At 41.1% G+C, this 17,586-nt stretch overlaps 1 protein-coding gene across 1 annotated transcript; it reads right to left on the reverse strand.

The window, feature by feature from the left end:
- Positions 1 to 344: 344 nt before the first annotated feature.
- On the reverse strand, positions 345 to 16,203 carry gnai3 (guanine nucleotide binding protein (G protein), alpha inhibiting activity polypeptide 3). Its single transcript, XM_062392199.1, has 9 exons — positions 15,569 to 16,203; positions 8,679 to 8,721; positions 8,094 to 8,235; positions 7,818 to 7,975; positions 6,071 to 6,199; positions 4,418 to 4,547; positions 3,735 to 3,888; positions 2,324 to 2,531; positions 345 to 1,573 (listed from the first exon to the last, which is right to left on the reverse strand). Exons 1-8 carry the CDS (start codon positions 15,684 to 15,686, stop codon positions 2,341 to 2,343), a joined length of 1,065 nt encoding a protein of 354 aa, XP_062248183.1. The 5' UTR covers positions 15,687 to 16,203; the 3' UTR covers positions 345 to 1,573; positions 2,324 to 2,340.
- Between the last annotated feature and the right edge of the window lie 1,383 nt (positions 16,204 to 17,586).

The following is a 17,586-nucleotide window of genomic DNA, read 5'->3' on the forward strand; positions in this document are numbered from 1 at the left end:
GAGACTATACATAACTAAGCTGCTTTAGAGATTCATGTCTTCATTAGGGGCAAATGTATTAGACACTCTTGAACCCAGTCTGGAGGAATCAGGGATCCAACCATCAGCCATCTGGCTAGTGGACGACCCTCTCAATCCACAGACGCCCTGTACAAATTACGTACTTTGTGATAGGAAAGTACTTATTTCCCCTTGTTTTTGGAACTTAACCGGAGAAATTAGAACTTATTAAACGACAAACAAACACACAGTGGGTTTTTGTCATTTCAAGAAATTCATTTAGAAGAATTATACCCTTATTAACTTAACACAAAGATAAGAATCTGTCCCTGCATGTTCTCATGTAGATTGAATACTGTATGAATTTATTTTGTCATCACTCATATTATGAACTTAGATGGAGTTTCATACTCCTTTACAGAGGTTGCATACAGGGTTAAGACATTAGGGGAATATTGGTGAGCTGTGAATCCAGATGTGCCTGAAATGTATCTGTGTGCACGGCCTTTGTAAATCTTCACAGTGGAAAACATGTGATCGGTGTGGCCGCGATACGATTCTGGAATTGACAGAAGAACAGGTGAGAAAACTCTGCGCCATCATTTAATGATGTCAAAATAAACCAATACAACTGCACAAACTTCAAGTGAGATAAATATTGAAATTCTCAATCTTGCGTAGAGTTGGTCAGTTAAGCATCTACTCCAGCATTTCAGATCACATCAGCAGCAGGTCTCCTCAGTCACGGCCATTAAGCACCAATACAGCCTCTGTCCATGTGACACTATCCCGTCCTTTTTAATATATGTGTTGATATGGCTTTACTTATATCCACAGGATTACAAAAATCACCTTTAGGAAATACTATATTGACCAAGTGAAATTAGTCATATTCAAACTGCTATAGAAAAAAAAAGATCTCCCTTCACAAATTGATTTGCAGTGATGAGTCTCAAGTAGAAAAAATATGGAGAAATACAATGCGGTCTAGTTAAAAGGAAAATAACGTTGCAGACAGCATTGTTGCTACTGAGTTCATGAAACTCCTGCTAACTGATCCCAGACCCAAAACCATTCGTTATATACATGAAATCTTGACCCACAAATTCTAAATTAAAAATGAAATAAAATGCAAATACTGAATAAAGCAAGCTGAGACTGACTTACAGCGAAGAGAAGATGGTACACAATCAAAAGTGAGTGGAATTTACATTTCAGCTGTGAGGCTGTGTGATGCAGTAATAAATTTGATCGAATCTGTTTTGGTCCATGTGCAGGTGACAGACAGAATATAAATGTGTCAAGAGACGTCAGAGGGGCTTTACCTGCCAGCCCATCCGCGGTTCAATTCCACAAAACTCCCCCACTTACCACTTCCTCGCAGTATGCTCTGCATTGTAAAACACTTCAAGACAAAAGTGATGATAGTAGTAAGTCCCCAGATTGTGGAATTCATGTCCTGCATGCTGCATGGCCGCAAACTCAGTCCTTAGAAACACCTACTTCCCTATTCGCTTTCTGCAAACAAGTCATACCAGCCCTGACGTCCTGGTGATTCCCCCCCCCCCAACACCTGCAGGGAAAAAGAAAAAAGAATCATGTCGCTGTGAATATAGTGTCACCATAACTGTCAGAAGGGTTCAATCATAAGTCGCTACCTTTATATTAAATCTAGTTACTGAATTACATTTATAAACTGGTAAATAAACCTTTAGGAGTCAAAGTTAAAAAAGTATGATGCATACTTTTACATGTGTACATTTTTTTTTACATCCAACTTCTGCGATTATGTCTCAGTTTTTTTTGGCTTATCGACTCCAAACACAAACTACCACGGAGTTTCACGTCAGCGCTTTCAACTGAACTTGAAACCAGTGCCCCACGTGTCTCTGTCTTTACATTATGATATCTTGAATAGGACATGTGGCTTGATCAAAGTGGCGTGTCATCACACAGCAGGTGAGTTTAACTCTGGACAAATATGATGATAATGCACATAAGCTTCAGGGTAATTAAAATGAACCATATCATGATATTAACTATAATGCTAGTGTGCTAGTGCTACTGTGGTTGTGTAGATGAGGTCAAATCACATTAGGTCCAATCAATCAAGCAAATGTTTAAGTTTGGCTGTTCCTGCAATTAACAATCAGTCTTTTACAGTACTTTATCATATAATCACAGTTATTCCAAAATTACCCAACAATATCATGATATTAGTTTAAGGTAGTATGGCTCCTGCTCACTGTGGGCTGCAGTCAATCATTTCATAGACATGGACACCTTACGATGCAACAATGAGATGAAGAGTCAGTGTGCTGACCTGCAGGGCCTGGTGCTTTAGTATAGCCCGATCTCCCTCAGGTTAATCTTGATGATGACGTCAGTGACGGCGTCAAACACAAACTGCACGTTCTTGGTGTCCGTGGCACAAGTGAAGTGGGAGTAGATCTCCTTGGTGTCCTTTCTTTTATTCAAGTCTTCGAACTGGCACTGGATGTAAGTCGCTGTCTCCTCGTACGCGCTCCCACCTACATTAAAGAAAGGTCAGTCATAAAAAGAGAAATTGGTCAGAATTTGTATGGAAACTAAAAATACCGTAGTTGTACGCCTGGTCACTATGACCTTTACCTTTAACCAATAAAATATGTTTAGCTAATACAGTCTAGTGAACATGTGTGCCAAATTTGAAAGAATTCCTTTGAAGTCTTTCACAAGGTAAAACCTGTATCCACCAAAATCTGATCAGTTCATCCTCGCATCAAAATGAATATTTGCACAAAATTTCAAGAAATTTCCTCCAGAGCTTCTTGAGATATCACGTCCACGACAGACAGACAAATGGACAGACAACCTGAAAACATAATGCCAGCAGCCACTGTCTGTTGTCCTCTGGAAAACCTCTTATTTTCAACAATGGGCGTCAACACACAATAACCCATTTTCTTTCAGTTTAATTCCGGTGAAAGTCAGGTGGTGACAACATTTGCTATTATTCATTTGATCAGATTATTGTTTATTCTTCTGTGGGACACAAATGGCACTTCAGGCTCATGTCTAGATCATAAGTGGAAAAATAAAGCTGTCAGCAAAGCATTTGAAATAGAAACAGAGACGCCCGGAATTATTGACGACCTTTCAGGAGCTGAGATCGGCTGTTCAATTATGACTGCATCTATTGTGTGCAAGCACCAGTGATGTTCACTGACATGTTGGAGTCAATGAGCCGAGACGCTCCGTTCAGTTGTGAAGCAAATTGATGAAGATAAAATCGTCAGCATTCACCGTGGTTATTAGATCAGTCAGGGCTAAATACACCGACAAATGTCAAACAGCAGAAATAGTAAAGAGTTGTAAATCTGAGGGTGATGGTATGTCAAGATGAATCCTGTTCCCTTTTGAGCCACTTAATTGGATTGGCTCCATGGTGGATCAGTTCACATGTGATAAAACAGCCATAGGGAAATACAGTCAGTGTCCAACTAGTAACACACACACATAATGAAGAGAGGTTTTAAATTCAAAGCTTGTTTATAATATACCAAAGACTCAAAACTGGCTTTTACAACACAAGCTAAAGCAGATATGTAAAATAAATCAAGAGCATGAATATATAGATCCAAAGCTCACATATAGCTGATAGAGAAATAAATATTTCCTCAGATACCAGCAGCCGAGGAGTGACCACACAAAAGCTTCAATGAAAATATAAATGCCCGCGTTGGTGGACTCACCAGAGAACTCGGGGTAACAGATAGTGAGCGGACTCCTGCTGATCTTCTCCTCAAACAGGTCCTTCTTGTTGAGGAAGAGGATGATGGAGGTGAGCGTGAACCACTTGTTGTTGCAGATGGAGTCAAAAAGCTTCATGCTCTCATGCATCCGGTTCTGAGGAAAGAGCAGATGTGAACTTACCATTGGAAAATCATGTTAATTTTGAAGTGAAATTAAAGTAAAATGACTGAATTCCCAGAGGGACGGATAGATAGATAGATAGATAGATAGATAGATAGATAGATAGATAGATAGATAGATAGCAATAATATATTTTAGCTTTCTTTAAAATTGTGAGTTTTTGGCCTTTTTGTTGATTTCTCAGAGAATAATTCATGGATCTTGATTTAAAAATCAGGGATGATAAGTGGACCGATGTTAATAAGTTTGTGTAATTTGGATCTAGTGAATCTCAATGTGGTTTCATCAAAGGCCTTGGTGGGGGTATGTGCTCTACTCAGTGAAATACAAGTTATTTTATTGGTAAAATAAAATAACTTGTATTTTATTACAAGTTTATTTTATTGGTAAAATGCTAATGAGCCTCTCATGGAAAACATAACTATCAACTATTTATATATATATATATATATATATATATATATATATGAAGCAGAATACTTCAGTCATCAGCATCATTTACCATCTCCTCATCCTCAGCCAAGACGAGGTCGTAGTCACTGAGCGCGACACAGAAAATGATGGAAGTTACTCCCTCAAAGCAGTGGATCCACTTCTTCCTCTCTGAGCGCTGACCCCCGACATCGAACATCCTGAAGAGACACACACAGAGAGAGAGAGAGAGAGAGAGAGAGAGAGAGAGAGAGAGAGAGAGAGAGAGAGAGAGAGAGAGAGAGAGAGAGAGAGAGAGAGAGAAAGAGAGAGAGAGAGACTGCATGAATAAATGCACAGTGAATGTGCTCATTTGAATTTTACTGATTTATGAGGATGATTGTACAAATCTAGGGCAAGAGCACACGCACACACACACACACACACACACACACACACACACACAAACACACACAAAGACACAGGCGGCATGCTGGTGACCTCACTCTGTAATCTCATGTTTGTGTCTGCTGCCTCTGTCTCCACCTGAGGCCGGCGGAGGTGAACTGAATCTACACTGAGCTGTTTAACTGACAGAGAAATGAAATGGAAGAGTGCTGCAAGCTTCAACACCAATCCAGTAATTACACACTCCCAGATCCAAAGCAGTTTTTTATGGAGCTACAAAGGCAGCTATTACAGCTCATGTTTCACCAATATGTATAAGTACAGGAGCTCTGCAAAAATAATGTAAAAGGACTGAAGCTCTGTAATCACATTAACCTCTTCAAAGGTGGGTCACAATGGGCTGAATGCCAGTTAGCAGCATTGGTGAGTTATACAAGAGGTTTGATAATCATTGAACAGAGCAAACAAGCAAAGCATCTGCGACCAAAATGCTGATGCCAAACACAAAATCTTATTTGATCATATTTTCTTTAAAATTTTTCTTTGATAAACATAGACAAAACAAGGTGAAGAGAAACAGACACTGCAAACACGAGGAAGTCAATCTAGATAATGAACATGCATTCTAATCTCCACTATGTAACTTCGGCTGCTAATTGGTCTCTCGATCAAACCGTGGTGGATGATGGGAGTTGTTGTCTTCACCGCTGTTGCCCATGAAAAGCTAGATGAAGTGATGCAGACACAAATCACGATGACGGACGATGTAATGTATTCAAATAATAATAAAAACAAACGCTAACTGGTTAACTGGCTATTGTACTTCCATCATACGTCGTTTGCCACAGAAGTTATAGCAGAGACGCACAAAGCCACAGGTGATGTGGATAGGACACGATTAAAAGGCGAATTTCTACATAGTATGTCTTTAATATGACCTGCTTCTGCAATTTGAAAAGAAAAGTTTAATCACTTTTTTCAAAAACTACTTCTCATCGTTCATAAAATAAAATCTTTTATATAAAGGGATATCTCCTTGCATTCTGGAATCCTAATTTTCAAGGGATGAGTAAAAACATAAATCATTCTGTGAGGCTGAATTGAGCTAATCAGTGTCCCCACTAATAATCTCACCCCTTTTAATTCCTATGGTTAAGATCACCGGGTTGGGAATCACTGTGTTAAGCTTATAATGACATCTAGTTCTGACCAATAGAATAAATCAACTCAGGTCCTCACTGCTCATAAAAGCTTAATAAGTTCTTTTGATGGCACAAACACAGCCCACGTCAGGCCAGGCTCCTTGGTCAGAAGTCAAATTGAAGTTTGTACTAACTTGAAGTAAAGATCTTTGAAGGTGAAGTGGGTTTCCACGATGCCAGTGGTCTTCACGCGAGTGCGTAACACATCCTGCTGAGTCGGGACATAGTTTGGCTGGCAGATCCTGTCCAAGTCGTTCAAGTAGCTGAGAGACACGAAATACAGATGTCTGAAGATGATCCCACGAGCAAATGTGCACACAAACTTTCAAAAAACCACAAAGTACCATTATTTGGGGTTTTCCTACCATCCACCTATTCATCCATCCATTACCTATACAGTTTATCCTTTGAGGGTCGCAGGGGGGGGGGGGGGGGGGGGGGGGGTGAAGCCAATCCCCACTTACATTGGCTGAGAGGCAGGGTACACACTGGAATGGTTGCTAATGTATGACAGGTCCAGAATACAGAAACATACAAGCATTCACACTCACATTCACACCTACTGTCAATTTAGATTCTCCAATAAACCGAACCCCAAACTGCATGATTTGTTCCTGTGGGAGGAAACTTGAGTATCTGAGGCAAACCCATGCAATCCTGGGGAGAAGATGCAACCTCCACCCAGAAAACCCCCAGCTAAACCAGCATGTGAATATGGAACAGTGCTGGCAACACTGCCAACCACTGCCCCGGCTGTTCCACCATGTTTTCCAGACTTTCAGTATGAAAAATGACAAAATATTTTTTTTTCACATTTATATCTGGAGAAAATGTGGAGGGCTTGTTCTGCAGACACTCATCCGAGGACTTCACTGAATGATACTAAATATGGGCTTATATTTTGGTGCTTGATAAACACTGGCTCCTTGCGGGTTGAGCAAAAACAGACTAACTCCACTGGTTCCTCTTGTCTCCTGGTGTGGTGCAGCGAGGGCCATGACAGCTCGGCTGTTTTCAAAACAGAGAAGACGTCCGTCACACCTTCGCATTAGGCTGCCTTTTCTCTCACGTCGAGCGTACAGAAGCAGAAATCCTTGTGTCTGTGTCTGATTAATCATGTAAAACCATTATTCAATGGCCGTGGTGTCTGAAGAGCAACAAGTGTCTTCTTTCCAGTTCTCCTTCTTAAGGAATGCACAACAAGGACTGTGCAACAAGCTGACACAGGATCCTGGAGAACAAGACACATCTTGCCTCCCTTTGGGTTCTAGTGAAAATATTGCAGACAGGGCTAATCAGCTGAGTGTCTTTCCACCGTGTATTATCCAAAAAACTGGACTTGGTTCATTTAAAATTCTTGAGAAATCTGACTTGGCATCAGGCGGTGAAATGATCTCATCCCTCTTGGAGCTCTCCAAACAGTACTCCATTGATTTAGCAATCCACTCTTACAAAACTGTGCAACACACGATATAACATCTAAACAAATATAAAACCCCCCCAAAAAGGATTGAAATTTAGGTGCAACCGCATACTGTTCCATGCATTTTTCTTCCTTGACAAAACCCGCAGCCTACATTACCCACAATGCAACTCAACCAGAGCATTTACCACCCTTAAGCAGAGATGAGGAACCGGCTACAGAGCTCTGGTGAACTCACTTTGTTCTCAACTCCTCAGTTTTTCTTTTTTTATTTCAAACTTGCAGTCTTCAGCCCCAGCAGACACTGACTCGAGTGGCCGAGTTCCCTTTTTAATCAAAATAAACTACAGCCGGATACCATGATAAATACGCAGATGTTTCTTCTTACTGAATGGTTAATTACGTCAGTAGTTACTCGTATGAAACCTGTGGGGGTGTGAATGTAGAGATGCGCTCACTATGCAGCAGAATCGTTGAGCTGATACTCTCGTGACCGATCAAAGCAGGCCTGAACGCCGCCATCCTTCCACAGCCTCTGAATGACAGTGGTCAGCTCGGCCGACATCACCCCTTCCTCTGCGGAGCTAGCCAGGGCAAACAGTTGGCGAGCATCGTCCTGGAAACAAAGACAATAATAGCTGCCATTGTAAAACTGCTCCTGTGCTGAGTCATATCGTGAATGAGGGTGCAGCTCTTTGAAAGTCACATTTTACAGTCGAGCGTAGCTCGCTTACCTCCCGTGTGGCATCCCCAAAGTCGATCTTTAACCGGCCCATCGCCCTGATGATGGCCATGATGGACTGGATGGTGTTGCTGTACACAACCACTTTGTACTGCTTGCACTCTTCCTCTGAGTAGCCATCTTCATGGATGATTCTGACACAGAGATAAGAATTCAAGTCGGCTTTCAGAGTCCCGATAAATATTTGACAGTGGGAAGAATGGCTTTGACAAATGTGGGGCAAATTGCAGATTTGAAACATTTCACTGTCATTAGCGCTGGGATAGGAGCATCAGTGTGCATGCAGCGTGCCTAATGTGGGAACCGGGGGAGTCTATTCAGGTTCTGCCAGGCTACAGTTGGCCTCTGTGGTCATTGTTTGACATGTTAGAAAAACAGAGCCTCCTCCTCTTCATGAGCCGAGCAGAACGAGGCTCCGACTCCACAAAGATGAGCCCTGTTTGTAATCACAGCCCTCCTCTCACTATTAACCTCTGACCACAGGGCTGCAGCTGAGACAAGGAGCGAGCAGCGGCCGTCTTCTATCAGCTTGCAGGATGTAGGAGTTTGACATAACGTCATGTGCACTGTGACTTACTTCATCTGCTTTACTATGGTGCTTTTCCCAGATTCGCCAGCTCCTGAAAAAGAAGGACAGTGGATATATGAGGCAACATACACCAAACATGCTACCACATAATGCCCCAGATTCTCCTCTCACATGGACGATGATGAAGCAGCTTTTCATCTGGGCTGAACTTAATCTGGTCTCATCTAATCATACAGAGTGCAGTATGTGTTTATGTCAAAACACTCAACAAACACACGCCTTGTGATGAATTTCAATGGCAGACATTTAAGTGGAGCCTAAGGGAACGTATACAGTCAGGAAGTACTCCCCTGTGTAGTAGTGTGATGTTGCACTATATTATGAACTGGACCGACTCTTTATTAATAGTTATCATCGTCTGATTCATCAGTTTTATTCGCTTTCCTTTAGGTTTGCATCAAAAATTAGAAAGATACTGTCCATAACCATGAAAATATTTCTCCAGTCATATTTTTGCCTAAAGTTTATCTTGCTTACCCACTGGTTGGGAATTTCTAACCAGCACAAAAGGCCTTACACTCCTATAGCAGCATGTGTTTGTTTAGGAAATTCCAGTTAATTTACCAATCCCATCCTGAAGGCCAGGGTGCCATCCACCAAGGATGCAAAGAAGGATGACAATTGAGCAGGAGGCTAGCTCCAATCTTTGATGGCTGTTAAGCTAGATGGCAAGCGACCGAATAAGCATAAGAATCAAGCAGATCTTTTAAAAACTATTTCAGCTGCTAGCTTATCGCTAATGTGTAAATCCTACATGCATTTAATGGGAGGCTGCAGTCATCCCTCTGCATGCAGCTAAAAATCTCTTGCTAAAAAAGTGTTCAGCCCCCCAAAGCCTCACTATTACTGGGAAGATCAGATTTCAAATGAATTGTCAGTCGTTCTCGTTGCAGACAGACAAACATGTTCAAACACTTTCCCGGTTAGTTCCTTACCCCATCACAACACAGTGCAGATTCATGTTGCAGTGATGAACTATATGAAGAGAGAAAGTGCCCTTTTTCTGGGGAGTTTTTTTTTTTTTTTATAAATAGAAAATATCAGGTCGAGAGATTGTTGCTCACGGGTGATGTCCTCTACCCTCCCTCCCTCCCACCTAGCTTCCTGCCAGCAGCGAGCAGAGTGTGGACACATCGCCCACACACACTCAGTGAGAGTCAGTGTGATGAGTTACTTTGAGGCCACACCAAAATCCTAATTAAACAGTTCTTATTTATTGGATAGGTCAAATGATGCATCACACACTCCAGGCGAGAGACCAGTAACGATATTAGGGTTAGATATCAAAGAATGAATGCACCATTGAGGTCAGGCTTTTTGGAATAAAGCCTATTAATCTAATTATTTGCAAAAATTGCCCTTTATGAATTTGGGCCCCTGCTCCTTAAACATCCTCTGCACGTCCCTGACCTTTACAGTATTTTTTACGACATTCAGCCAAACAGGAAACAGTTGTCACGCTCAGGCTGAGCCCGTTTTTTTCCACTGTAGAGACAATCTCGGACATCAAACTGTTCTGGGTGTAGGGAGCAGAGAGACTATAGAAAAACTGCATATGATTCAAATATATCCCACTCTAAATATTCAATAGCTTTGTCTGTGACCCAGACCCGCCTGTACAGTACAGATGATACTATCACTCTATGTTTATAACAACCTTCTCATTACAATTGAGGTTATGTAGATGTGTATGACAAATGAACAATAAAAAACAACCCCATTGAAAACCTCCTGTTTATTGATAAGAAATATTTTGTTTATTTTAAGCTCTTCTTTTCTCTGATGGTATGTCTTAAAAAAGGGAAAATCTGCAAAAAAGCAGCAAAATTATCGACAACCACTTAATTGCAGCGACCTAAGATGTAGATTATAAATGCAACAATTCAAGTCCAAAAACAATAGACTTCCATCCATCCATCCATCCATTCATCCATCCATTATCTATACTGCTTATCGTTTTATGACATTGGGCAAGAGGCGGGGTACAGATTCACAAATTTTCAGTCTAATGGCATCCATGAGAAACAACTTTTGGACAACAGTACCATACTTGGGAAAAAATAAAATAAAATGGGGGTGAGTCACCCTGGAATGATATATTTTTCATAGCTGTGGTTTAACTAAAGAGGCATATATACATAGCTTTCAAACTCAGACTGATGTGAGAAATCATTTGCATAAACATCTGAGTTGAGTTTACACTGGCAGTAACCGCAGTAATCATCTGGAACTGCAGGATTAAGGCGTTTTCAGTCCCTGGTATTTAAAATATAGATACCTGCTACTGTTTTTGAACCAACCACAAGTATACCTGAAATTATTTCAAATAAGGGCATAGATTTTCGAAGAAATTTTATTCCCCCAAAAGGTGGTGAGACACATGTACTCAGCCACTCAGGAATCCTTAGCAGATGAATTTTGTCAAGGAGGCTTATAGTAGAGTAATGTGTTCAGATGGTCGGCCAACAATAATTAATTCCCTGAATTCTTGGGTTAAGCTGTCACCAGCAAAAAGAGACTTAGGCTCGCTCACACAGACAGGGAGGAGAGGACAAATTGTAATGTTTCCCCCTCCACTGGCCCATCAGCCACCAGTTCTCTCATTCATGGCATTTTTTGGCTGATAGTCAACTGTGGCCTGCAGCCAGTTCACAAACCAAATTTACAAAAGCATTCAGAGAGTTGTCCCAACCCGCACACGAGTCAGACTCCAGAGCCTTGGTTAACAGGAATCTCTAAATCACTTTTATTTTTTATATTTCTGAATCACTGGTTGTGGTTAAACAGGAGAACATTTTCATTGGAAGGGTGCGTTGGCTCTCCTGCTTTGTGGTTGTGCAAAAAGAACGGCAGCTGAACCCCTCTTTGTTTTCCCCCCATAACTCTCTCGCTCCTGCACAGACAGGGAGTGGTGGGCACTGCCTGGAAACTCTGTGGAGGAGACTTGAAAATGGATAAATGAATGTTTCCACACATTTAGATTTTAGCCTGCATTGTGACGTTATATACACGAACACCAACAACAGCAATACACCAACAAACAAGTTGAAACACATCAGATGAGAAAATAAATGGATACTAGAGGCTCTGAAATGGTATGAATGATTTACTGGCCTGGTTTTGTCTGCCATATATTCTATACATTAAAGTAAATCCCAGCAAACATAAACTTTCTGATGGAAGTTTAATTTTAATTTCAAGATTTAATTCGAGAATAAAAGCAAAAAAGACAGAGAATATTGCAGAATAAATGAATCACATATCTTGAGATTTGCTAAAACATGGAAATGATATTACACTAAGGATCCTCTATTGAAATGAATTAAGTGGGATCATTTGGAAGAATGAATTTGTATGTTTTAGAGCAAATTATAAGATGTAAAAAAGATAATCATAAAATACTCAAAAACTGCCTCAGTAACAACAGTATACACACCACAACAGCTCATTTCTTGGCACAAGTGAATTGATTCGTGAGTTTGATAAACCATGACCTATATTTGTATCAACACCATCAAACTGTGAGAAAATATGTCTTGTGGAAACTTTACTGAAGTCAATGATGCAACCACACAGTCACACAGGAAGACTTGCTTCACGAATGACTATAATATGGATTTCCTGCCCATTGCTAAATCAAAAGCTGCGTCTGTACTCTGAATCATCTATATATTTGAAATACTTTGCATGATTAGTAACTCTGGTAACATATATCAGGCCATCATGAAACAGACTGACAACATGATATAACAACATGATATATATACAACTCTGGCATGTTACGGGAAAGTGATGACTCATTAAAACTGAGTGGAGAGTTTTTCTGAAAACTGAAGCATGTTAATACCACCAGATTACTATCTTCATCATATCACTTGTTTGACATCAGGTGTATGTCTCAACCAAAAGGGCCTAAACTTTGCAGTACAACGGTGCATCAGTGTAATCAAGTTCACATCAACACATCACTGCAACTGCTGTGTGGACTACTTTTATTAGAGACAAAAAAGGGGTTTTCCCTTCACGATACCGATTCCGAGAACTGGCCTTTAACTGGCAATTATCTGAAAAACAACACCTGATATAATGTATTTTAACAGCTGTTTGCTACTGACTCAGTATGGAGGGAAGGATTGCTGTTGTTGTGTATGACTTGGCTCCGGTTACCACGTACCCCTGGACTTGCACATGGTAGATATTGCCATTTTTCATTGTGGGCCTTTCCAGCATGAATTATTGGCAAGAGGCTAACATGTTTACTACCTCTGGCTAATGCTTCTCTACTGGAAATCACTTCTTCTTCATGCCTCTCTAAAAATAGTAATTGCCGGCGGCAGTGCAGCGCAAATGCTAGCGGCAAAGATGAAGCAATTCCTGGGAAATGAGACCTGCAGTTTTATCTGCGTGAAAAATATACTTTAAAGAGGTAGTATCGGATCGGTACATAGAATTGTGTATCCACTGATGCCATTTTGTCAATATGAGAGGCTGTTCTGATGCTGGTATCGTAACATCTGTTTTTATGGTTATTTCAATATCATATTTTCTAGATAACAAAATGCGTTTTATTAATAATATACAATATTTAAATTTCAGAATATTAGAATTAAGTTTTAGTTAAGGCTAAATATCTAACCAATATTTATATATTAACAATTTATAGTTGTAATGATGTACAGAGAATTATCATGCTCGGCTCTATACAGCGTTTTAACATCTTTAAGGTCATTGTTTTGTTTTTTTACGACTCGTCCCTTTTACTGTTCTTCTTCACTCTCACAGTTCTCATACGTGTGTATTACAGCCGCAGGCCGCTCTTCAACGTCAGTGACAAAATGCAGAGCACAGTGCAGGATTGAGAAGCTAAATTTCCAGATATTTCCCTCAGGAGACGTTGGAGAAAATAACAGAACTAAAAGAGAGTGAATATTGGCTTTAGATGCAATAGATTGCCAGAAACAGCCGCAGATAAAGGTTCATGCTGCAACAATCATGCTTGAGGTGTAAATGGGTTTCCTGGCAATTCCCCCACTGTTTCATAAGGTCCCCAAGTGGCGGGGGAAAAAAACATCTTAAACCAATAACGATGGTTAGAACATACCACGATAAATACTGACCCCAAAGCTCCTTAAAATAAATCTGATGGGATAGGGAAAATAAATGCTACAGATTGTTGAAGAAACTTCCCCCTAACGTTCCTATAAAAGTTGTTCACTGGAGATAACGTCGCTGCTCACAAAGCGTGACCACACAATGGCCTTGGGGGTCATAAAGTACAAAATAAATCTGGGAACTACTGGTGGACACACAGACACATTGCCAGCTATGAAATAGGATGTGGAGTTAAATCACTTCTTGTAAACTGGCACGAGAGATTTACAGTCAGGGAGCGTAACAATGTTGAGTGCTGCAGGACTGGGGGCATTTGCTCCACATCCACATGGTGAGCACCACTGAGAGTCTCACTAATATCCACCAAACCTACAGAGAACCTACAGACAGCCAGTGATCCTGAAGAGTTGGTGCAGACATCATGACTCTGAACCTTAAGAGGATTTCAAGTACCTGACGTTTTGTCAGGTACTTGACCAGTCCTCAATTGAAAAACTTTCTAAAGTCAAATAGAGCCTGTGAAGAATAATACATATCACCGCTAAAGCCTGACTCATTTGTCAATCGGCAAATAAAATCAGCTGATATGAGCCTTGTTATCAGCAGGGATAGAAACATGACACCTAGGTGAATGCATCTATTTCTTCTTCTACTTCTTTATTTCAGCAGTACAAATACATTTTCTGATGCGATGTTATGACCCTCATTGAAATTAAATGTGAATAGCCATGATTGTTTTTGTACTTATAGTTATTTTTACATCTTGGGTAAAAGGTGCAGCCGCAAATTTTTCTTCATATCGTGAAAGATGAAACAAGACAGCAAGGTTTCCGACATGTTAGTTTCCTCTAGCGTTGTATCCTGCACAATGCGAAGAAACAAATCACTGTTACACATTGTTCCCAAGATGTAAAAACATGAAGTGCACAACTGTTCATGGCTATTATCACACCAACACCCAGAAGTGCAATGCGTGTCGCGTCAGAAAAGGTGCAGCATCAGTATTTAAACTGTCAAAATAAAGCGGAAGAAGACCAAATTTGCACGGAGCAAATGCCGACACTGAAGACCCATTTAACCCAGAAGTATAAAGCAGAATGTATCCATTCCAGTGGCATTTAAAAGCCAAAAGTTAGTGGGGGGTTCTGACCAGTGCAAAACAGGCTTTATAATTCTTTGTCATGACGGTTTGATAACAACATAATAGGAATAATAGCCAACTTTTAAAAGTGTATAAATATATCAGCCAATATATCGGCATCAGACATTTTTATCTATCCATCAAAATCTATATCGCTCTAATCACAGCAACCGGGAAAAATCTCTTCCAAATCAGAATTGCTGCCACTGACTTTGGTATAACCAGCTTCTCGCTGTATTTTTCCATTTCTTGGTGTTTAGATCCTAGAAGACTGTGTTGACCCAGAACAGTGCCTGCTGCTGTCAGGATGTGTATAGAGGCCTGCGTGAGTTACAGTAACAACCGTGATGACACACATGTCAACACACGGTCGCCCCAGAGCAGGTCCTCCCTACGTCTCAACAATCCATACGCTACAGTAGAGAAAAGGCCCTGTCAGCACCAACATCTGGTTTACTTCTGCTCGTCAGAGAGGGAGTGAGGAGCCACAGCTGCATTACAGGAGCAGGAGGAGGAGGAGGAGGAGGAGGATTGGATCAACTACAAACTGTGGTGGAAGAGTGCAACAACTTCACGATATATACTAATGAACGTAGAGACAAGGCGAGAGTGTCGTGGTTCATACCGAGCAGGAGCAGCTTCACTTCTCTGGAGGACTTGTCCCTGTCGTCCCGCAGGTTTCTGTCGATCATCTTACTCCTCTCCACCGCAGCTTTGTCCTCGGCGCTGATCGTGCAGCCCATTCTTCCCTGTGCGGCTCTCCGGTGTCTTCTCTCGGCGTGTGTGGGTCTGTCTCAGCAGTTCATGAGCTGCGGGGAAACCAACGTGTTTGGCTCGGCGAAGTTTCCCAGCCACGGACACAGAGAGGGGGGTGGGGGTGGGGGTGAGAAAGGCGTTGGCAGTGGAGGCTCGTCGGTCCAACTACAGTCTCACGGCTTCGGTCCACACACTGTCAGCCTGTCTGTGTCTGTCTCTGTGTGTGTCCGTCTGTCTGTGTCCGTCTGTGAAGATGATTCAATTCAAGTCTTTACGCAGGAGGAACAAAATAAAAAAAACAAAAGATGTCCTTTAAAATCCCTTTCTCCAACTTATCCAGAGTTTTGTCTCACGCAGAACAACTTTAAGGAAATGTAAATAATAAAACCAAATTACTTAAAGTACAAACTTGTGCTTAAAAAGGCGCTTAATCCGGTGTTTTCAGAGTAAACGCACAACCATGCAGCGCAGCCGCGCGCTCATCCAGCTGATCCAGAGGCAAACCAAGAGAACTGCTTTAAGGGGGGGGAGAGGGGAAATTGATGCGCCCTACGGGGCTGATGGGAAATGTAGTCCCTTCCAAAAGTGCCAGATGTGGCCTTTCCTGCGTGTGCATGTACAGCACAGATGTCTCTCAAAGTGGACGCACTTCTCACAGATACTCTTAAACTCGTGTGTGATGTAGTATCAGTCACATTCTGCAGGTTTTCTCTGCAGCTCCGTGTCACTGACTGTGGCTGCAGGCTTGTGTGGTGTGACAGCGCCCCCAGCGGACCAACACCTGGACTGCACATAGATTCATCTCTGCATGTTTGTTTGCAATGTGTCGGCAGGTAAACACATGTCCCCCGACACGTGTCTCCGGTCAACAGGTCAAACTGTGACTTAGCATGGCCTGAGTGTCATGTTCAAGCTCAGCCCTTCTGGATGTGGAGTGGCAGCACTGAGGTGGGTTCCTCAACACAGTAACTTCAGACGATCATCTCAATGCTAACCTGTAGCAATATCACCACCATGTTAGATTCCATGTGTTATCCCGCTTTAACTTCACCTCAGCAGGGTTTGTAGCAGAGTCAGTGTGCTCTGCTCTAGGAGTTTAAAGTTGTTTCGTTGTAATAATAAACTCACAATTTAATCGCTTGCGTAAAATACCAGGGAACAGAGAACAAATGTCAGTTCCTGGTGTCTTCAGTTGCTTGTTTTGTTCCTCCAACACAGACAAATGATCTTATATGACAAAGAATATAAGATCAGATTTGGTATTTTTGTACTGCAAAAACTCACAACACATGCAAACTCATGCAAATACAAAGCTTTGTGAAGTTATAGAAGTCTGCTACTCGTCAGTGGTGATGGAACTTCACAAAGTATTGAACCACATCCAGTTCCCTACTTTTTTGGGTCGCCTCGAAACATGTAATTGTTTTCACAATTTGCAGTACTAATTGTGTATTTTTGTATTTGCATGTGTTTTGACTTTTTGCAGTGAATGTGTCATCAAATTGATGAAGTTGTTTCCTAATTTGCACGTGTGTTTTCCTATTGCATGTGTTTTCATAATTTGTAGTGTGTTGAGCTCTCTCTCTTTGCCACTGTAGTTATTCCTTTATTAATTAAACATCTGCTTTACACCATGATGAACCTTTTTCTAAAATAGATTACTTGGATTTATGTCAACTGTGTGTCCATGTAACACCAATTAAGATGATTTTTGACCACCCCAAATTTGTTCTCATTAATAAATTGTAACTGAGCTGCAATGCATTTATATCAAAGCCAATAGTCATGACTTATAAACCAATTGTAAGGGATGCCTTGTTTGAAAATGATAAAAATAATATTATACACATGGTTAAAACAATAATTCGGTATCTGATGTGGAGCTTT

Source organism: Platichthys flesus, chromosome 7, assembly GCF_949316205.1.
Source record: "Platichthys flesus chromosome 7, fPlaFle2.1, whole genome shotgun sequence".
Lineage (NCBI taxonomy): Eukaryota > Metazoa > Chordata > Actinopteri > Pleuronectiformes > Pleuronectidae > Platichthys > Platichthys flesus.